This window comes from Xenopus laevis, chromosome 7L (genome assembly GCF_017654675.1).
Source record: "Xenopus laevis strain J_2021 chromosome 7L, Xenopus_laevis_v10.1, whole genome shotgun sequence".
Taxonomy (NCBI): Eukaryota; Metazoa; Chordata; class Amphibia; order Anura; family Pipidae; genus Xenopus; species Xenopus laevis.
Genome location: NC_054383.1, coordinates 100,680,629 through 100,703,396, shown reverse-complemented (window position 1 = coordinate 100,703,396; position 22,768 = coordinate 100,680,629). Strand labels below are relative to the sequence as shown.

Below are 22,768 nucleotides of genomic sequence, written 5' to 3'. Positions count from 1 at the left end.
TTTTAAAAACTCACATGAATTCGAAATCTGACCTTTGATAAATGTGCCTCCAAAGGCCTGATTTTATGCTTTTATATAGTGCATCTTGATAGAGTGCCTGAGCTGCCTGACAGCTACAGGCATCCCGAGCAGCAGTATAGCATATGTTTGGCTCATTTGATTAAGGGTGTTTGATCCTGCTTTGTTTTGAGGGAGAGTGACTGAACCTGTGATTATATCTAAAATCCCCTGCCATAAAGCAAAACATGGCACTTGTGGTTTGTCAGTAAGGAAGGAAATAGATCCCACACCTTTTGGAGCACTAGAACATTATTCTAATACTGGCACCTATTGGACAATGCCTTTACCTTGTGCACTTTTCCCCCTCCAATTTGTGCCTTATGTTAGCCACCCATTTAGACTGTAAGCTCTTTGAGGCAGGGACCTCCTTCCTACTGTGTCTCATATCACATAGCAAAGGAGTTGTCCACCTTTAAATCAACTTTTTGTGATGTAGAGAGTGATATTATGAGACATTTTGCAATAGAGTTTCATTTTTTATTATTTGTAGTTTTTGAGTTATTTAGATTTTTATTCAGCAGCTCTCCAGTTTGCCATTTCATCATTCTGGTTGCTAGGGTCCAAATTACCCTAGCAACCACAGACTGATTTGAATAAGAGACTGGTATATAAATAGGATACACCTGAATAGAAAGATGAGTAATAAAAAGAAGCAGTAACAATAACCCATGTGTAGCCTTCCAAGGCATATGTTTTTTAATAGGGCTTGGTGACACCCATTTGAAAGTTGGAAAGAGTCAGAAGAAGAAGAAGTCAAATAATGAATAAACTATATAAAAAAAAAATAACGAAGATCAATTGAAAAGTTGCTTAGAATTGGCCATTCTATAACATACTAAAAGTTAAGCTCTTGTCCTCCCTTTGTGTACTTTTATATATTGTACTTTAATTTATATTGTTCTTTTATGCATTGTACGGCACTGTGGCTCCTTAACATCGCTTACACATACATGCATACACACATACATACCTCTACTTACCTTTTTCTATTTCTATAACTCATAAAACAGAAAGCTGGACAGCCGTCTTCCATTTAAAGCGACCCTCCTTTTTTTTTTTGTAGCAGTTAACATGACCCCATACTACAGGTAATGGGACCTGTTATCCAGAATGCATGGAACCTGGCGTTTACGGATAAGGTGTCTTAAAGGAGAAGGAAAGGCTAAAATTAAGTAAGCTTTATCAGAAAGGTCTATATAAATACACCAGTAAACCCTCAAAGTAATGCTGCTCTGAGTCCTCTGTCAAAAGAAACACTGCATTCATTTCCTTCTATTGTGTACACATGGGCTTCTGTATCAGACTTCCTGTTTTCATCTTAAACCTCCAGGGCAGGGCTTGAGCATGCTCAATTTGCTCCTCTCCCCCTATCTCCTCCCCTCTCTGTTGTAATCTGAGCCCAGAGCTATGACTGAGCAGGGAAACTCAGGCAGGAAGTGATATCACACCAAGTGAATATGGCAGCAGCTATCCTAAACAAACAGAGTGTCTAGAGCAGTTTACTCAGGTATGGTAAAGCATTCCGCAGAATAATTAGTGTTATAGCTTGCACTATTGTGGCTAATCTATTGGCAATGAACTGCTTTGGTACCCTTCTTTCTCCTTTAATGTAATTTGGGTCTCCATACCTTCAGTCTACTAAAAAATCTTTAAAACATCAATGAAACCCAATACGATTGTTTTGTCTTCAATAAGAATTAATTATATCTTAGTTGCCATCAAGTACAAGGTCGTAAAAGGAAATCATTTTCAAAAATGTGAATTATTTGATTAAAATGTTGCCTATCGGAGATGGCCTTCATCCGACATTTCTATCTCTTACCTTATTTCCATCGCATGCGTTTTGTCAGATCGTGCCAAAAATGTCTGTGTAGTCTTACCCTTATAAATACTTGGGATTGAACAAATCCTTTGTAAAAGATTCGCAAAATACTGAACTGATTCCGAACCCTAATTTTCATATGCAAAATCAGGGCAAAGGAGCATGGTTAAAAATTACGCCAGATTTGGTTCAACCAGGCACATGGATTTGGCTGAATCTTGCTGAAAAAGGCTGAATCCTGGCTGAATACTGAACCAAATCCTGGATTTGTTTTATCCCTAATAAATATGTCAGTCTGTAAAACCAGTATATTAGTAGAAAAAAAAAAATTGCAGCTGTTTTAATGTTGAAAACCTTAATATGTTGAGATAAAATGTTAGTGAACAAACAGGGAATTTTTCCCCTAATAATCCGGCATGCAGGCAAATATTTTTCCAAGCTGGACACATCTCGCTGAAACTCCCTTGTGATTGGCGAGTATGGCTTGGAAATTTCAGCCGGCTTCTTTCACTTGCCTATAAATTATAGCCATATTCAGACCCTACTGGGAATTGCTGGGAGATTTTAGTGATCACCCCAGCAGTTATGTAATCTGTGATGTAAATTTGATCCTCCAAAAATAATTAATATGATCTTTTATTTCTATAGCAGCATCATGCTTTACAGAGCTTACAATCTAAGGTCCTGTTTTAACAGAAGCCAGTTAAAGGAGAACTAAACCCTAAAAATGAATATGGCTAAAAATGTCATATTTTATATACTGAACTTATTGCACCAGCCTAAATTTTCAGCTTCTCAATAGCAGCAATGATCCAGGATTTCAAACTTGTCTCAGGGGGTCACCATCTTGGGAAAGTGTCTGCGACATTCACCTGCTCAGTGGGCTCTGAGCAGCTGTTGAGAAGCTAAGTTTAGGGGTTGTCGCAAATTATCAAGCAGAAAATAAGGTTGGTCTGTAATATAAGATAAAGCTACAGGGCAGATTATTAAATTATCATGCTAGTTGCACTGGTGTCTGTGCTGTCATGTAGCAATTATCTGTTTTAATTACTAAACAGCCTTATATTGTGACCATTATATTCTATGTGCATTGTACATTTTGGGTCGGTCCCTAAGCTCAGTAACTGACAGCAACACAGAGCGTTGTTGTTGCTCTCCTATTCATATTCCAGTCTCATATGAATATGGTAATTTTGGGCACTAGCAGCCAGGCTGCTGAAACTGCAAACTGGAGAGCTGCTGAATAAAAGGCTAAATAACTAACTAACTACAAATAATAAACAATTAAAACCCATACGCAAATTGTCTCAGAATATCACTCTGTACATCATACTAAAAGTGTATTTAAAAGTAAACAACACCTTTAAAGCAGCAATACTAACCAGAGCCACTGTGTCCCCCATTGATCTTGTCCTTATTATGTTACACATGCTGCATAAAGCTAATATCAGGAATGCGTAATATCTGAGGCAGCCATTACTGTTTAAATCAACTGTAGGACTCTAAAGGCCAAACAGTTTGGTATGGGAAAGAACAAAACAAATGCTGTACAGCTGCTCCGACACATCCAGTTCAATCAGGAGTATTCATGACCTCTGGGCCACTAGCAACAGATGCACAAACTACCAAGTGACCTATTGATACGCAGATGTTGACTGAACTACTGCAAATGGGAATTTGTTGTTCAGGACTCAGTTGTGGCTTTCTAAAGCAGGATGTATTACAGCATTGTTAGTTTCCTTTTCGTTTTATTCTTAGCTTTTCTGTAGCGCTGGCACTTCCAGAAGAGGGGCAAAGTACAAAGTTGGTGCATTTCTAGGGCCATGTCCTGCTTCTAAGTTTGGTTTGAGTGCCTGTCTAAAGGCTCTGTGTGTTTTTTGGGGCCACCGATTTCCACCGATTTCCACAGTATCCATTTTGAGCTCCCATACAGAGGTGAGTCCTGACTCCCGGTTGTGCAGTAGGCCATCCTTATAAACGTATGTTGCTTGTGTGCTTCTTCTACCAGCGTCTCAGAAACAGTGGGCTTAGCATTAGATATATTGGTCTATGGCTTGCAAGCCCTTAAACGATCTTCCACTTGTCTGATGTTTTACACCAGTGTACCCTAAAGAGATGTTTAAGGGGTGGTTAAGCTTCAAGTTAACTTTTATTATGTTATAGAATGGTGCATTATAAGCAACCTTTCAATTGGCCTTCGTTATTTAATTTTTATAGTTTTTGAATTATTTGCCTTCTTCTTCTGACTCTTTCCAGCTTTCAAATGGGGGTCACTGACCCCATCTAAAAAACAAATGCTCTGTAAGGCTATAAATATATCGTTATTGATCCTTTTTATTACTCGGGTTTCTACTCAGGCCTCTCCTATTCATATTCCAATCTCTTATTCAAATCAATTCATGGAATTTGGACCCTAGTAGGGATGCACCGAATCCAGGATTCGGTTCAGGATTTGGCCAGGATTCTGTCTTTTTCAGCAGGATTCGGGGGGCGGGGAGGGAAATCACGTGACTTTTTGTCACAAAACAAGGAAGTAAAAAATGTTTTCCCCTTCCCATCCCTAATTTACATATGCAAATTAGGGTTCGGATTCAGTTCGGTATTCGGCTAAATCCTTCGCCAAGGATTCAGGGGTTCGGCCGAATCCAAAATAGTGGATTCGGTGCATCCCTAGACCCTAGCAACCAGATTTCTAGAACTGCAAACTGGAGAGCTGCTGAATAAAAAGCTAAATATCTCAAAAATCAAAATAATAAAAATTGAAAACCAATTGCATATTGTCTTATAATATCAATCTCTACATCATACTAAACGTTAATTTAAAGATGAACAACCCCTTTAAGGCAACAAAAGTCCCATGTGATTTTTGCTAAGACCTGTACCTACAACATATGCTTAGAAATAGCAATTTATATAAAACTGTTTCTTAGGTAACAGTAACCCCCTTCTTAATGATCTTAAAGGGGTGGTTAAGCTTTAAAGGAAAACGATACCCCCCAAACATAGTAGGTCTCTAGTAAGATAAGATAATATATTGCATAAAACATCTCATATGTAGCATATTTAGCTGGACAAAAAGCTAAATAACTGCAAGTAAAAATTACAAATTGTCTTAGAATATCAATGTGTACACCATTCTAAAAGTTAATCTAAAGGTGAATATCCCTTTAAGAGCATGCTTTTCATATGATTGAGCTTCGTATGGATATCCAGAAGACACGCCTGTGTGACGGTTGGATTTAGTTCAAGCCACATATTTTTCACAGAGAACATAAAAAGATGGCAAACCCATTTGAAGTGCTCTTATATGGAATAGATGAGCTAATAAGAAACAGATTTCAGTAAATGCGTATATGGGGTAAAAAGGAGAGTCTGTTTTAGAAGCAACATTTGCTAGCTGCAAGTTGTACATCGTTTCAAAGATTTGCTGTAAACTGTACTAAATAATTAGTCTAGTTCTACTATTTTAAAACATCCCCTTAAGTTCAGTGTTATGCATGGTGCTTAAGTTTAAATGTGTTTATTCCCTGGGGGTTTTATTAAAACAATAAATAAAGTAGATGGGAACATGCTCAGTTTGCTCTGATACAGTTTGCAATTGGTCTTCATATTTTATTTTTTGTGTTTTTTTCAGTTATTTAACTTTCTGTTCAGCACCTCTCCAGTTTGGTATTTCAGCTGCTAGCTGATTGTTTTGGTCTTGTATACCCTAGCAACCAGGCAGTGGTTTGGATGAGAGACTGAAATATAAATATGAATAGGAAGTTAAGTGATAAAAAGTAAGAATATCAATAGAATTGTCGCTTTAAAGAGCAATAGTTTTTGGCTGCTGGGGTCAGTGACCCCCACTTGAAAGTTGGGAAGTCAGAAGACGACAATTCAAAAACTATTAAAAAATGAATAAATAAATAATGAAGACCAACTACAATTTATTTTGGGAATAGGACATTCTATAACATACTAAAAGTTAACTCAAGTTAAACCGAGGTAAGTTAGGTCCAAAACCTAAAGAAGCTTATATGTACCTGTGTTATCAATGCAGAACTAGGGTTTTTAAAAGTGATGAAATACAACAGGGGCTGAAGCTATAACAGAGTTGCCCTTGAGGGTATGATTAAGGACCATGGGGCTCATTTACTAACATTCGTAACGAATTTACTAACATTCGTTGAAGGGCAATAATCTGGGTTGCCACCTCACCCCTTTACAACCGAACACATATGGAATCCACAACTGCATGGCTAATTCATTTAGATGCATGGCTGTACACAAGGGTAGAACTACACCAGCATTTTTCATCAGATTTTGTGGGTCAGATTGTATCCATGCAATACCACGGTAGGCCGCGCAACAACAAGCAACAGCACAAGCTTTTGTAGAATGCTACAAAATCTGCACTTTTAATGGGGAATTTTTTTTTCTCTTTTTCATTTTTTTAATTGCTTGGCCTTTAATAGTATTTACTGTAATAATCTGCCGCCCCAACCCTCTGTAGCATTACAGAATTGAATACTGTGGGTGGAATCCACCTCCCCGCTGCCTCCCCACTGCCACCCCGCTTCCCTCCACCACCCTTGTACCGGCGAGTAGTAGTACCTTCCATTCAATATGCTGCAGTGCAGCATGTGCGCACTAGGTGGCGCACCGTGTGTGCATGCGTCAATTTACATCACTGACACGACTAGGCAGCAGAGAGAGGCAGAGAATAGAGAGATGGCGCGTTGGTGTGGCTCACACCGAAGGCATTTGAAGAGCAGAGAAAATCCGCCTGGGCTAGTTTTCTAAAAATTCCTGCTGACACAGGTAAAGATTGGGGGCAATACGATGGCTGATGGGCTTGCTGGCAGAGGTACAGGGGGGGTAGTATGATGGCTACCGGCTTGCTGATACAGGGGGCAGTATGATGGCTACTGGGATTTCTGGCACAGGTACAGGGGGGCAGCATGATGGCTACTGGGCTTGCTGGTACAGGGGGGGCAGTATGATGGCTACTGGGCTTGCTGGCACAGGGGGGCAGTGTGATGGCTTCTGGGCTTGCTGATACAGGGGGACAGTATGATGGCTACTGGGCTTGATGGCACAGGTACAGGGGGGGGCAGTATGATGGCTTCTGGGCTTGCTGATACAGGGGGCAGTATGATGGCTACTGGGATTGCTGGCACAGGTACAGGGGGGGAAGGATGATGGCTACTGGGCTTGCTGGTACAGGGGGGGCAGTATGATGGCTACTGGGCTTGCTGGTAAAGGGGGGCAGTATGATGGCGGCTACTGGGCTTTCTGGCACAGGTAAAGTTTGGGGGCAATATGATGGCTACTGGGCTTGCTGGAACAGGTACAGGGGGCAATATGATGACTGCTGGCACAGGTGCATGAAGGCTGCAATATGGTGGCTACTGGCACATGTACAGATTTGGGTGCAATATGGAGTGGATGCTGCTGGCATAGGTACAGATTTGGGGGCAATAGCTTGGCTGCTGCTGGCATAGATGACTGGGGCAAAATGATAATTTTGTGGCTGCTGCTGACAGCCTGGAACAGGTACAGCTTGGGGGCAATATGAGAGATTGGCTGTTGTTGGCATAGATACAGATGGCGGCAGTATGATGGTTGCTAGCACTGGTATATGGGGGCAATGAAGAAGTGGGAGCTAATTTTATGTGGCTAAATGATGGCAGCTGACATGTTGTGGACATTCCAGTATTGGTGTTAAGTGAACCCTTTATTTGCTCTCTACTTGAAAATTGTTTGATAGGATAAAATGATCCTACTGAAAATGGTGTTTTGGTTTTTCTTACATTTTTATTGTACTTTTATTTTTTTTTGTTAACATTACATATTTATATAAATGAAAACTTTCATTCATTAATGTCTTGGAAGATTTCTTTATTAAAAAATAAAACCTTAATGGTATGTGGGAAATGGTAAACGCTGAACGGGGGGGGGGGGGGGGGGCGCTGATTGAAGCCATTGCCTAGGGTGCCGAAATACCTTGGCCCGGCCCTGATTCTGATTACTTTGGGGAGTGAGACACAGGCTCCTTGGAAGCTACAGTAAGATATTATTTGATATTTGCACGCTGAAACCAGCAACTTGCCTTACCTTGAGAAATCGCATGTTACAACTACATTAATCCGACTGTCGGATGAAATCGCAGCATTAGAAGGATCAACAAAACGCATCCTACAAGTTTAAAGTTGTTGTGTGGGTTAAAATACAATGGGACTGATACAAAAATCGGATGCGTAAACTACATGTAAAATTTTCCATCCGACATGACACGACTGTCAAATGTGAATGCTGCGTCTTCATCCAACAAGATAAAAACCGATAGTGCCAGAAAGACTTTTTTTCCTCATTGATATATGACGGGTGTAAACTCACAAACTAAGGGTAGGACTACACGGACGTAACTTACTAGCAACAAATAGGCTCATGGCACAGAGCACATATTATCTTTGGGTCATGGGGCTTTCTGTAATTTGGATCACCACCATAATAAAAATTAATTTAAACATTAAAGAAACCCAACTGGATTGTTTTGCCTCCAATAAGGTTTAAATATATCTTTGTTTGGATCAAGTAGAAGGCACTGTCATTATTATTACAGTGAAAAAGGAAACTGTTATTAAACATTTTATTTATTTAATTAAAATGGAGTCTATGGGAAATGACCTTCCTCTAATTTGGAGCTTTCTGGATAACAGATCCTATACCTGTTTTAATGAAAACTGCCTGCAACTTATGGTTTCAAGCCAATTTCTATACCACATTTTCAAGCTTTACATGCCTGTCACTATTTTGTTTTAAAAAGGCTATCTACTGTATGTCAGGGGAATGTAGTAACTAGGGGGCATTTTGCCTGCAAATGTCATTATCCATTTGTCAATTCCAGTCAACCAAAGCACTTAATCTGTAGTTGGTTGAGCTCTTGAGCAGGTTGTGTACCTGCAAAAAATCCTAGTATTAGGCAGGTTGCTGGTACAACAAATGAAATGTGGAAGCGGGTATATACCCGGGGGGAAGGGGTATAAAAATAGGTATTTCTGGGTCACTTCTCCCTATCACACTTTTGAGTTTATGGAAGCCAGTGGTAGCAGGTTTGGCTCTTGATAAAGCAGTAGTGGGTTAAATGCTTTATCCAGTCTACCTGATTAAAGGAGAAGGAAAAGCTAAAATTAAGTAAGCTTTATCAGAAAGGTCTATATAAATACACCAGTAAACCCTCAAAGTAATGTCCTCTGTCAAAATAAACACAGCATTTCTTTCCTTCTATTGTGTACACATGGGCTTCTGTATCAGACTTCCTGTTTTCAGCATAAACCTTCCTGGGCTATGGCTTGAGCATGCTCAGTTTGCTCCTCCCCTCCCTGCTGTAAGCAGAACCCAGAGCTATGAGTGAGCTGGGAGAGACTCGGGCAGGAAGTGATGCTTCTGTAGCTTTCCTTCTCTTTTAAGAGATTTTATTACTAACACACAAGTGAGCGTTACAAAGGCCCACGCCAGTGACTACTCCAAGCAGTGTTTTTACCTTTCACCCGAAGGTGTTGTTCACTTAGAACTCTCTAAACCCCTGACATTTTTGAATAAAAATGTCATGAACAAAAATGTTTTGCTTGACCGATCTGCAGATTGTCGGAAATATAACACGACTTTGTTTTTTTCTTTGCAGCTTCTATATTCAGGTTTCATAGATGTGAATTAAGGCACCACCGGCTAAAAACAGTTAAATAGCACAATATGACCCACATTCCAATAGACAAATCCAATCTTCCCCGGGTCAATGATGGTAAGTAACTGTGACTTTATTTTGCTTTGAACCTCCTAACATTTTTAGACAGGAGAGTTTAAGGAGACAGAGTCAACAAGTTTTACTTACTTGACTTCCACAACCCAGTTGCCTTCTGTGTGTGAACTGCAGTGTTTAATATTATAATTTACAAGCAATATTTCTGAAATGCCCCAAATATGGTTGCCTCCAATGTCACTGCTCTGCTCTGCATTTGGAGATCAAGTATGGGCAGGGTTGTATTCTAGAGTCTTTTGGTATGATTTAGGTAGGGACAGGGAAGGAACTGTTTATGGCAGGTGCTGGCTACAAATGCATTGGGGGAGGCTAGTTTTTCTTTACTGATGTAACTCCTAAAAAAGTATAAAAAAATAAAAAAATGCAATATATAAAGGCTGGAGTAACTGAATGTTTAACCTAATAGCCAAAACCCAACTTCCTTCTTTTCAGCTCTCTAACTCTGAGTTAGTCAGCGACTTTAAGGGGAGCCACATGGGGACATAACTGTTCAGTGAGTTTGCAATTCCTATGTGGCCCCCCTCAAGTCACTGATTGGGAAATGCCTGGTAACCAATCAGTAGAAACCAAGAGAGCTACAAAGCAAGTCTATGCACTTTTTCCAGTGCCATTTCTTGTGAATGTTGCTTGTTTAGCTTGCAATATATCATTGACTAGCAGGGAGATATGTTAATACAGTGGAAGAAAGTTAGCAAGTTGTAGTCTCCTACTGTATATTAAAGCAAGTTATGCATTTTTTTTATATAAATATATATATATTTCGGTCTGGCTTGTTTGCCTATAGAACATTTATTGGTAAAGCAGTCTTTTTTAAATGATGATTAACACAGGATTCTTATGTTTTTCGAGGAAAAAGGATGCATGTGGTTGGGCCTAGTCAGAAAACGGCTTTAACTGTGCATGCTTCCACAGGCTTAGTTTCGGCAAAGAGACCCGAAAGAACAGGCAACTCCGCTGCGATGCTCTGAATTTTAGGCTCAGGTTTTTTTTCAGGGGCACCTTTCTGTCTAATAAACAGTGTGGGGAGGGTGAGGTGAGGGGTGATGGAAGGTAGTTAAGGGGTGGCTATTGTTACTAGGGGGGTTTAGTTCTCCTTTAAGTTCCTTCTTTTTTTCTCCTCCACTTCCCCCTCCTTAGATCTGCTGTACCTCACCCACCAATTATTCACCAGCCTGTGAGGTCATGGAAAGGCAGGCTAAAAAGTGCCACCATATAGGTGTAAATATAATTACTATGATTAATATAAAGAACTTTCGAATTAGAACATGATTGAGAACATAAACTGGGCATTAATAAATACATTAAAATAATTTCTAATCATTCATTGCATAGCTCTAAGTCTATTCTTTCCATAAAAGATTCTCTAAAAAGCAGTAGTAAAGTTCTGCCTTTATGATTTTAGTGGTGATATTGCTACTGCATGCAGCTGTGTCCAGACTAACTGCCCAGGTGCTTTTCTGTAATTTTATGAATAGTTAGATAATCAGTGGCCAACAATACACAGTTTTGCTTTTTCGACTGAAGTTTCTAGTATGTTTTCATTACTGAATACTCTCAACAGGGGAGTTACCTGGGAGTCTGGAGAATCAGAGTTGGCACTCTGGGAGTCACAATTGGAGAGCATTTCTACAGCAAAGTGCCTAGACTAGAGAATGCTAATATCAGGAATGCTTTATGTAACATTTCCCATGTTAACTCGAATAATTTTATAGTTAAAGGAGAATTAACCCCTAAAAATGAATATGGCTAAAAATGCCGTATCTCATAAACTGAACTTACCAGAGTAAAGTTTCAGCTTTTCAATAGCAGCAATGATCCAGGACTTCAAACTTGTCACAGGGGGTCACCATCTTGCGACACTCACATGCTCAGTGAGCTCTGAGCAGCTGTTGAGAAGCTAAGCTTAGCAGAAAATGAGGTTGGCCTGTAATATAAGCTGATGCTACAGAGCTGATTATTAAATTCTCATATGCTAGTTGCACTGGTTTCTCTGCTGCCATGTAGTTAATTACTAATCAGCCTGTGACATTTATATTCTATGTGTACTGTATATTTTGAGTGGGTCTCTAAGCTCAGTAAGTGACAGCAACACAGAGCATGTGCAGTGAATCAGCAGAAAAGAAGATGGGAAGCTACAGGGGCATCTTTGGAGACTCAGATCTTCCCTGCAAAAGGACTCTGGTTGCCTTGGGCTGGTACAGAAGCCCAAAACATAGCCTACTTCTTTAGTTAAGCTTTAGTTCTCCTTTAAACATGAAGCCAGTTAACTGCAGCCTGCAAATCGATTTATAGCTCTGAATTAGAGCATGCTAGAAAAGGTTTTAAGTTACGTGTAGGTCTTTGTTTGTATGCATATCTTGCCCAGCATATGTATTTATATGTCTCTTTAAGGTTAAAGGAGAACTGAACCCTAAAAATGCATATGGCTAGAAATATTTTATGTATTGAACCAGCCTAGAGGTTAAGCATCTTTATAGTAGTAATGATCCAGGTCTGTTGACACAGGAGTTTCCCATCATGGATTTTGTTAGGAATGTCTCTGTGCTCTGGACAGCTATTGAGAAGTTAAGCTTAGGGGTCTCACTAATAATCAAGGAGAAAATGAGGTTTGCCTGTCATATAAGCTGATGCTACAGGGTTGATCATTACAGTCTGATGCAGCTGGTATTGGGGTGGGGCTTTGCAGCTGGGAGGAGAGGGGACTTTGAGGCTAAGGGGCCCCTGAGGCAGCAAGCCCAGTGGGTCACTGATCCCCGAGTCCAACGCTGATGTGCAGAGAATCAGCAGAAAAGAAGAGGTGGACTACAGGGACATCTTTGGAGACACATATCTGTACTGCTAAAGGGTTGTGGTTGCCTTGGGCTGGTACAGAAGCCCAAAAATATAATATACAACATTTTTGCCCTTCTTCTTTATTTAAGCTTTAGTTCTCCTTTAATATGGGGCTCCTAATATTTTAAGACATAAAAGCTGGCACATGGTAGCAGTGAAAAACATGTGGTGTTTGAAAAAAAAAAATATATATATTCATACCTACTGTATAGTTGTAGGCACAATCACTTTATATATTGCAGTTGTACTGTCTACACAGTGAAAAAAAGCTAGTAAGTCCCACAATCAGAGGGCCCATTGACTCCCAGCATAAAATGCCAATGTGACCATTTTATTGTCATTGCTGAAAACTGAAGGACTCACTTCTGTATGTTCTACTGCTGCACACAAAGGGCTGGGGCACAAGGTATTTTGGCACCCTAGGCAAGGGCTTCAATCAGTGCCCCCCCCCCTGGTCCTACATTACCATTTCCTACCTTACCATTCATATTGCCCCCAGTATCTGTGCCAGCAGCCAATATGTTGCCCCATGTACCTGTGCCAGCACCTATCATATTACTCCCATTTGTACCTGTGCCAACGGAAGTCAATCCCTCAGATTGCCCCCAAGCCCCCAATCTGTACTTGTGCCAGCATAAGACAAAACATCCATCATAGTGTTACCCCCAGTCTGTAATTATGCAAGTGGCAGCCAAACAAAATCACCATATTGCTCCTAATTTGTACCTGTGCCAGCAGAAGCCAAAAATCCATCACAATGCCCCAAACATATGTGTACCTGTTCCAGCACCTATCCTATAACCCCCATTTCTACCTGTGCCAGCAGTGGCCAATCTTTCATAATGCCCCCAATCTGTATTTGTGCCAGCAGCAGACAGAAATTCCACAATATTGGCCCCAAATATTTACTTGTGCCAGCAGGAGCGAAAAATCCATCATATTGCCGCTAAATATGTATCTGTGCCAGCAGAAGCCAAAAGTCCACCATATTGCCCACAAATATGTACCTGTGCCAGCAGCTGCCAAGAGGGAGGTGGGGAGTGCCCGCAGTACAAATCACGGGCAAGAGGGGGTTGGAATAGGTGGTTTAAGAAAACAAAAGCCCCTTAAAAGTGTGCCCCCCCCATCATGATTGCACCCTAGGTGGGCACCTACTCTGCCTGCCCCTAGTTCCGGCCCTGTGCACACACGAATGTTCTCTTTTTCTGTTATTCGGCAAACTGCACGATAGTTGATTGTACAGAGATACAAACTTCCTTCTCAAACAGTCTGCTTTGTCCCATCACAGTGAGGATTTGGGACACAAGAAGGGAATGCGTGAGCCAGAATTTGCAAACCACATGCGCTCCTGAGACTGGGGTCAAAAATATTGCAACCATCTATGGTAAAAAGCTGTAATCGGTAGTAATTATTTCTGCAACCCTCCTTGTTGTCTGCTGCCTTCTTGTACAGAGTATCTTGTCTTCAGTACTCTCTAAATAATTTATAGTAATGTTAAAAGTACAATTTGTGCTTCCTTCTGCTAAACTTAATTGTGTAGGAGGGGAAATTATTGTTGAGTTACAGCCCAGAACCCAAATTCCCAGAGCCCTCTCATATAAACTTGATTTATTCTCTTTTGTTGAGTGAATATTAGCTATTCTTAGAAAGGCATTGTGTAGTTACAGTAAAATGTAATCTCTGTTTGTACTTTGTAACTGTATTTCTTTTGTAATTCTTCGAATATGTATTTCTGTAAACGGAAATCTTGAGATAACTTTAAGGTCATGTTTTGAACAGTGATTGCTAAAAGCTTAATGCTTTTTTTTAATTAGAATGCTGTACTTTCCTGTAATCAGTTATAAGGAATTTAACTTCCATGCAGACTATAAACATACATGTTGTCATAAAAATGCATAGGAGGTTTCTATTTTCTTTGGTGATATCACTTTTTATCTCCTTTCTGGTGAGTTACATATTTATTGCAGTTGTATATTAGAGCTGGGGTCCTACCCACAGGCAACTAAACCTGAAATACTAGCAACTGCTGAAACACTATTTCATAGTTAACAGAACTGTTGTGTGATAATTCAACAATTAACACAGAAAACAAATTAAGTCCTCTGTACATAATGGGACAATTTTATCTCAAGTTGTTTTTCCAAATTATATAAAAAAATGTTCAGTCCTGATTTAATATTCTTTCCTGATTTAACATTATTTTCTGCTGAAATGATGAGATTAACATGGCCTGGAATTTTTTTTTATCAATTTATAAAGTTATCTATACATGTATGGTACCTGGATTTTTCCAGATAACAGATCTTTCCATAATTTGATCTTCATAACTTAAGTCTAGTAGAAAATCATGTAAACATTAAATAAATCCAATAGGCTGGTTTTGCTTTGATCTTAGTTTGGATCAAGTACAAGGTACTGTTTTATTATTACAGAGAAAAAGGCGATAATTTAAAAAAATTGGATTATCTGGATAAAAAGAAGTCTATGGGAGATTGCCTTTCCGTAATTCTGAGTGTTCTGGATAACGGATTTCCAAAAAATGGATCCCATACCTGTATAATGTGTATCTTTATATAAGATAAAGAATGAAAAGTAAAAATAATAAAATTGTAGCCTTACAGAGTAAAATCTTTTCGCTGCGGTGGTCATTGACCCCCATTTGAAAGCTGGAAAGAGGCAGAAGAAGAAGGCAAATAATCTATAACCTATAAAAACTGAAGGCCAGCTAATATGTATAGGATAAGAATAAGAATTATTTACTGCCTCAACATCAGGACACCAGTTATAGGGCGATTTAGACCAATAATACTGCTATTTCAGTGGATTACCTGCCATGACTGAAACATTTTCATCAGTTAACCAGTCAACCATATCTCTCCACTTCCAGCTGGTCCAATCACAATGGCCAAGCACGTATATTAGTATGGTATCTATATTTTCAGCCTGCAGGGCAATCAAGTAGATAATGTGCAAATCAGGCTTCTACAGGTACTGGATCCGTTATCTGAAAACTCATTATTCAGAAAACTCTGAATTATGCCCTCTCCCATAGACCCCATTTTATCCAAATAATCCAAATGTTTTACAATTATTTCCTTTTTCTCTGTAATAATAAAACAGTACCTTGTACTTGATCCAGACTAAGATATAATTACTCCTTATTGGAAGCAAACCCATTGTACTTAGGTTTATTTAATGGTTAAATATAGAAAACCCCAGCTCCTGAGTATTCTCGATAACAGGTCCCATGCCTGTATATGGCCACCTTTACGGGTTTGCCTAAAAGTGGTATGGTGGTATGAATTTTATTATCATAACTTTGTAACTAAAACCCCCTGTTTTTGTAAATACATCTATTTGCATAGATAATTATTGACTAGTGAAATGGGACCAGGGAATGTGCATCAATCATACCCCTCTCTTTTGTATGTTTTTATAAAAGTGTGTAGACTGGGTACAATTTAGGTCCACACTTTCTGCAGTAGTCACGAGTGTATATATCCAGCCTCTCTCTTATAAAGATGGAAATTTGTCTTTTGCTGAGACTGTTTCCTTGGTTGGAGCTTTGCCAGGGGTTGATACAAAGTGCCAGTGTTGGCCGAATTAGGGAATACAGCTGCTTGGAAAATAGATTAAGCTGCACCGATTCTCAGTTGTTTTTTCCCCAGAAATAAAGACTTTTTCCAATTACTTTCCATTATTTATTTTTTACTGTTTTTCCAAAATCTAAGTTTAAAGTGTAATGTCCCTGTTTCTGGTGTTTGAGTCTGGCAGCTCAGTAATTCAGGTGCAGACTCTAAACTGTTACAGTTTTGCAACAAACGTATTTTGATACATTTCTCAGCAGCATCTCTGGAGTATTAGTAACTATTGTATCAATTCTAACAGCTGCCTGTAATGAAACCCAGAGATTCTGCTCAGCAGGGACAAAGATAAGCAATGTATCAACTAAATATATCAATTTAGAACAGTTTACAGGGTCGGCGACCCCCCCTCCCAGAGCTACTTCAGAAGGTGAAAAAACATACTTGACACTTCAATATTAGAAAAAACAGTCACACATAGAAAATAGAAAGTCATTGGAAAAAGTTTTTATTTTTGGTGATCTATCTGAAAACAACTAGTTGTTTGAAGGTGAACCGCCCCTTTAATACAATGTGAGGGCTGACATGATTATTATTTTGTTCTAAACATTGTGCATATATTTCCATCTTTTTACATGAAGGCCTGTCTTCAGAACTGGGCCCTCTTAATTGTATACATGAAGGCACAGATAGTATTATTCCATGTAGGCAGGGCCGGCCACAAATATGACATCACTATGTTTGTACCTGTGTAAATTCAACAGGGTTGACCCTAACCTGCCCTCTCCCAACCCGCAACCGGCCTGCTGTTCCCCCTCTATATAAATTGGGCGGGAGCAATGTAGGCGCTGGAAGCCAGCAGTGCTAAGTCGCGGCCAGGGAGAGCAGTAGAAGAGCTAAACCCGGACCTGCCTGCGACCCGAAGATTTTGTGCATGAGTCTGCCTGAACCACGGGTAAACCAATGGGTACTGCCGGTTTCGGGCCAGCCCGCACATCACTATTACCCAGTGGTCCTCTAGATCTTGTTTAATGCATCCTCAGTTATTCCCCTACTCTGCTGTAAGAGCTGAAGCAGATGTTGGGAGACAGATGTAATACAACAACCACAGGTTGCTTATGCCTGGAATACCTTTTATATTAGAGATATTTTTTTAGCAACAATAACAACTGGTAATCTATTGTTGCTATTGCTACTGTGGATTACGTCCACTCAGATGCCCCCCTGTGCCTGGAAAAAAGTATGGAAAGCTCTATATATCTATTCCGCTGTGTAAATGACTTCTTACCTTTAGTTGTAACAGTATCTTTATCCACATTCAGATGTATGTAATTGTGTATCCTGTTATTTGTTTTTGCTTGTGTACACCAAACATGTAGTAGTGTCACTGTCTGCTGACAGGAACAGAATAGAGCTGGTGTAGAGACCATGTGACCTAAATTTGGAGTGTGTTCATTATGCAGGAATTCTGCACTACACATAGTATTCCATGGGTATTGTGTGTAGCTGTGTATTGTGCAATTTTGGCTCTGGATTGCTACATGGAATCTCCAACTTTTTCTTGTACATAATGTAACTCTGTACCACTTGACCACCTTAGAGAATTCCTCTGGTACAATATCAAATCAGGAAGAGATCAGTTAAAATAGAAAGCAGAAGAGAAGCTAAAGCTGCGTTTAATTTGTACAGTCAGAGTGGAGCACCCTCTTCTAATGAATAGAAATTACTCTGGTTGGAGCAAAGTATTAAGAGGGTAAACTTACCTGTGCCTTCAGAATGTTGAATCGTTGCTTATCTGCTGTTCTGTTTGGCCTTCTTAGGTGGCTGCTGACTTCAATTAGTTTGTATTTCCTGTTTGTGGCCATCTTTAGAACTGATAACTAGCCACTTCCTGTTGGAAGCCATCTTGGATTCTAAAAACTCATAACTTCCTGTTAGTGGGCATATAGTTTGACAGCTTTCTTTATTTAATTTTTAAAAGAGGGCCTTCTCCATTCGCAAAACTACTCTTCAAGTAATGTGATGCAAAGATTGTTAGTGGTTTACCCAGGAAGAGACAGGGCAGCACAAGCTTCAGGTTCTTCTGTAACTCTTAGTCCATGCTTATATTACATGTAGGTGCTGTAGAATGGGTTTAGGCTCCAGGAAGAGCAGTAAGGTCCAGGGACAGACATAATCTGTAGGTGGATACTAGCCAGAGAGAGGAGGGGTACAGGCAGGGTCATACAGGGCAGACATACAACCAAAAACCTCCTATCACAGAAACACTGGTAACAACACCTTAGTTAGTCATGAGAAAGTCTGAAGCACTTTAATGGGGTTGTTCACCTTTAAATTAACTTTTAGTATGCTGTAGAGAGTGATATTCTGAGACAATTTGCAATTGCCCTTCATTCATTATTATTTTTAGTGTTTTTTTTTAATCATTTAGCTTTTTGTTTAACAGCTTTCCAGTTTGGAATGTTAGCAGCTATGTGATTGCTATGGTCCAACTTACACTAGCAACTAGCCAGTGGTTTGAATTAGAAAGATAAGTAACAAAAAGAAACAATAACATTGTCGCCTCACAGAGCAATCGTTTTTTTAGCTGCTGGAGTCAATCATCTAAAAAAAACTATAAAACATAAAGACCAATTGAACAGTGGCTAGGAAATGTCATTTTGATAACAAACTAAAAGTTAGCTGAAAGGTGATCGACCCCTTTAAACAAATTATTGCCAAATTTGTTATTTTGCCAATGGGGAGAGCAAGGGGAAGCGTTCACTAAGAGTGCAATAATATAACTTTTTTTTTAGTGTTATGGAACACTAGCAACAAAGTGTTTTGGGTGTGCTTACCAAACTTAGTCCCAAACTGACACTTTATTTTCAGTCAGTGATTTCATTATAGTTGACGCTCTCATGTACAGCATGACGAACATGGTACTGCCCCTTTAATTCAGTTATATGACTATGACATTTTAATTGCTGTGTGATTGCAAAGTGAGTGCAAAAAACAGTTTTATGTATGTTCCATGATCTCATGATATTCTCGGGTGGGCAGTGTTTAGCCAAATGTTTTCATGATCCTTTAATTAGTACATTTGGGCATGATCTCATTTAGCATCTGCCTTCAGCTAGTGCAGCTGAAATCTATAATGTTTATTTGCAGAAGAGCTTAGCAGAGCAGTGGAATTTTCCCGTAAATATATTGTTTTGTATATTTTCCTATGTTTACTCATCACCTTGTACGCCAGGACCACTCGATCTTTATGTTGAGCATTGTGGCCTCAAGGCATTTTTGTTGTATTTGCTGCAACAACTTAGGAGCAGTAGGGATCAGTGATCCCATAAATGCACACACATAATGCAGATGAGAAATATTTGTATAGGATTTTTCTGCTGTGGGACTTTAATACCTTTACAGGAATTACAACAATCAAAGCAGCCATCACAGACACATAAGTATTTTGGGATTGCAGGAGGGATTTAAGAAGGGCCATGGGAGTAGCATTTTCTTATTCTATGCACTTCACCAGTTTCCATGAACGATGGAAAGGTCTACTTCTAAAGCGTTAAATGTATTAAAACAGATGATAAGTGGTATTGCAAATGGTAAAGCAATCAATGTATCTAAGTTCTAATAACTTTTAAACAACCCATATCCCAGATGCTGTTCACATTGCAAAGGCAATTTTAATTTAAATAACAGACAATTTAAAGGGGTAGTTCACCATTAAATACACTTTTAGTATGCCATAGACAATTCTATTCTGAGACAATTTGCAATTGGTTTTCATTTTTTGTTGTTTCAGATATTTACATTTTTTGTTTAGATGCTCCCCAGTTTGGAATTTCAGCAGCTCTTTGGTTGCTAGGGGCTTGTTTACCTTAACAACCGGGTAGTTTGTCAACCGTAACAATCAGGCAGTTGTTGAAAGGTTGTTCACCTTTAAATTATTTTAGGGTAGGACTACACGGTCGTTTTAAGCATGATCCGATGCGCTGCGACAAGTCGCATGCGACAGAAATAAGGTAAAAGATAGACGTGTCCAAAGCGATACGACTGTGGGATCCAGACGCAGTCGTTTTATCGCAGCTCGTCGGATCGTGCGAAAACATCCGTGTAGTCCTACCCTTAGTATGATGTAGAGAGAGGTTATAAAGCTTTTTATTCAGTAGCAATCTGGTTGCTATTGTTGCTCTAGCAACCTTGCATTGATTTGAATAAGAGGCTGGAATATGAATAGGAGACAGTCCTGCGCAGGTCCATTTTTTGGAATCCATACCGACCCGCAACCTGCAATCCGCAACCCGGACCCTTAACACACATTCTTATCCGCTTGGACCCGCTACCCGACCCGCAAGTGCCTTATCCGCAACCCGGACCCACTGTCCATCAAGAATCATGAAGTGCTGTCATTGTGAACCAGAAGTGACATCATCGTAAGTAAGCATGATTAAAAAAAAAAGGGAGTAAAACAGAAAGTGCTGTCATTGTAAACCGGAAGTGACCTCATTGGAAGTAGACGTGATCAGAAAAAAGGAGTAAAAATCACTATTGAGAAGACCTGTGGCCTGACCCACAAATCCGCAGAACTGCCAACCCGCGTCTACACCCGCACCTGGAACTTCTACCCGCAACCTGCAGGGTATCGCAGGTTTTTGTGGGTAACCCGCTGGTACCCGACCCGCTGCAGGACTCTATATAGGAGAGGGCCTGAATAGAAAGATGAGTAATAAACTGTATGCAGTAACAATATATTTTGAGCCTTACAGAGCATTTGTTTTTAGATGGGGTCAGTGACCGCAAAGGCAAATAATAAAAAAATGATAAAAAAATAAATAATGAAGACCAATTGAAAAGTTTCTTAGAATAGGTTATTCTATAACATACTAAAAGGAATATGGAATATGAATATGAATAGGAAAGGGACTGAATAAGAAGATAATGAATAGAAAGTAAGAATAATAATAATAATAGAATTGTAAGCTCCCAGAGTCCGTAAACCCCCTTTGAAAGGTGTAGAAGAGGAAGGCAAATAATACAAAGATTATTAAAAAAAATGAAGACCTATTGCCAATTTGCTAAAAAAAAGACAATCTATAGCAGTGATCCCCAACCAGTAGCTTGCAAGCAACATGTTGCTCACCAACCCCTTGAATGTTGCTCCCAGTGGCCTCAAAGCAGGTGTTTATTTTTGAATTCCAGGCTTGGAGGCAAGTTTTGGTTGCATAAAAACCAGGTAGTACTGTGACAAAGAGCCTCCTGTAGTCTTCCAGTACACATAGGGGTCACCAAATAGCAACCCTTAGTTGGTACCCCAGAAAGTTTTTGCATGCCTGTGTTGCTCACTAACTTTTTTTATTTTTGAATGTGGCTCACGAGTACAAAAGGTTGGGGACCCCTGATCTATAGCATACTAAAAGTTAATGTAAAAATGAACCACCCCTTTAAGCCTGCTCCTTAGATATTTGCTCTTTCTGGGGCGCATGGAAACTTTAGATGGGGTGCTGTATTTGAACGGCACTGAAGGAATGTTGAAGCTGTCCTTTCATTTTTTTATTTGTTCATGTTACAGTCTGCTGCTTAACTTGTTCATTCACTTTCTACCATGAATGTTAATAATTAGTGTAGCAGATGTTTTTGTTCGTTAAGACACCTGCTTTATGATGCTGATATCTCATGTTTGCTCATGGCTTTGTCATTTTCTGCTTTTCAGTTTGCCGTGACTTTGCAGTGCTGGAAGACGGTGCCCTGGCTCACTGCTTGCAGGAACAGGAGAGTAAGTTTAAGACCATTTGCCAATTTTCCTGGAGCTGGAATTTATTACTCCAAAAAAGATCTTGGGTATATTTAAAAACAAGCAATGCACATGTGCATTGTCTTAAAAAGGCTTAGTTGTTATGGCTAGTTTTAAAAATAAAATAATTTTTATTTATTGGTAATTGTGGTCATGAGTCCTGAATACTGTATTTTTGATCCTTCCTCCCTCCCATCTGCCTTGCATGAGCTTGTTATAAAGGGTGGATGATGTCTTAGTCCCATTCAGTCCCAGTAATCTCATCTCTACCTTCGACCAAGCAGTTGTGAGGCAAGCAGGGTCAAGTTATTGTAAACATGATCCATGCTTCAGCTACAGTGTTTACTTGAGAAATGTAAAACATTACATATTTGTTAATTAAAGTCATTACTCTATAGTTATGTGAGTTTGTCTACTAGAAATACTATGAAAAGCTTTTATAAATGTATTTTTCAAGATAGATTGTCCCTTCCAAAAAAGCCATATAATTGAACTTTATTAATGTACTTTAACCAAGGGCTAACTTATGGTCATACTTAGTTCATTTATACAGACATATATTATATACTCTAAGGGGCACATTTACTTAGCTCGAGTGAAGGAATAGAATAAAATATACTTTGAATTTCGAAGTATTTTTTTGGCTACCTCGACCATCAAATTGGCTACTTCGACCTTCGACTACGACTTCGAATCGAACGATTCAAACTAAAAAGCGTTCAGCTATTCGACCATTCGATAGTCGAAGTACTGTGTCTTTAAAAAAAACTTTGACCACCTACTTTGCCACCTAAAAGCTACGAACATCAATGTTAGCCTATGGGGAAGGTCCCCATAGTTTTTATAACCAATTTGTGATCGAAGGAAAATCGTTTGATCGATGG

General features: G+C 39.4%; 1 protein-coding gene across 4 annotated transcripts in view; it reads left to right on the top strand.

Moving 5' to 3' along the window:
* XB5818699.L (provisional ortholog of coiled-coil domain containing 50 L homeolog) overlaps positions 1–22,768 on the top strand; it is a 77,173-nt gene that overhangs the window by 10,033 nt on the left and 44,372 nt on the right. For 2 of the 4 annotated variants that reach the window (XM_018226099.2, XM_018226098.2), the window contains exons 2-3: positions 9,552–9,668; positions 21,804–21,866. In XM_018226099.2, coding sequence (XP_018081588.1) covers positions 9,620–9,668; positions 21,804–21,866 — 112 coding nt within the window. In that variant the 5' untranslated portion in view covers positions 9,552–9,619. Of the gene's footprint in view, positions 1–3,649; positions 3,818–6,602; positions 6,686–9,551; positions 9,669–21,803; positions 21,867–22,768 lie in introns of those variants that run through there. The other 2 variants (XM_041569383.1, XM_041569384.1) reach the window with 2 other exon arrangements.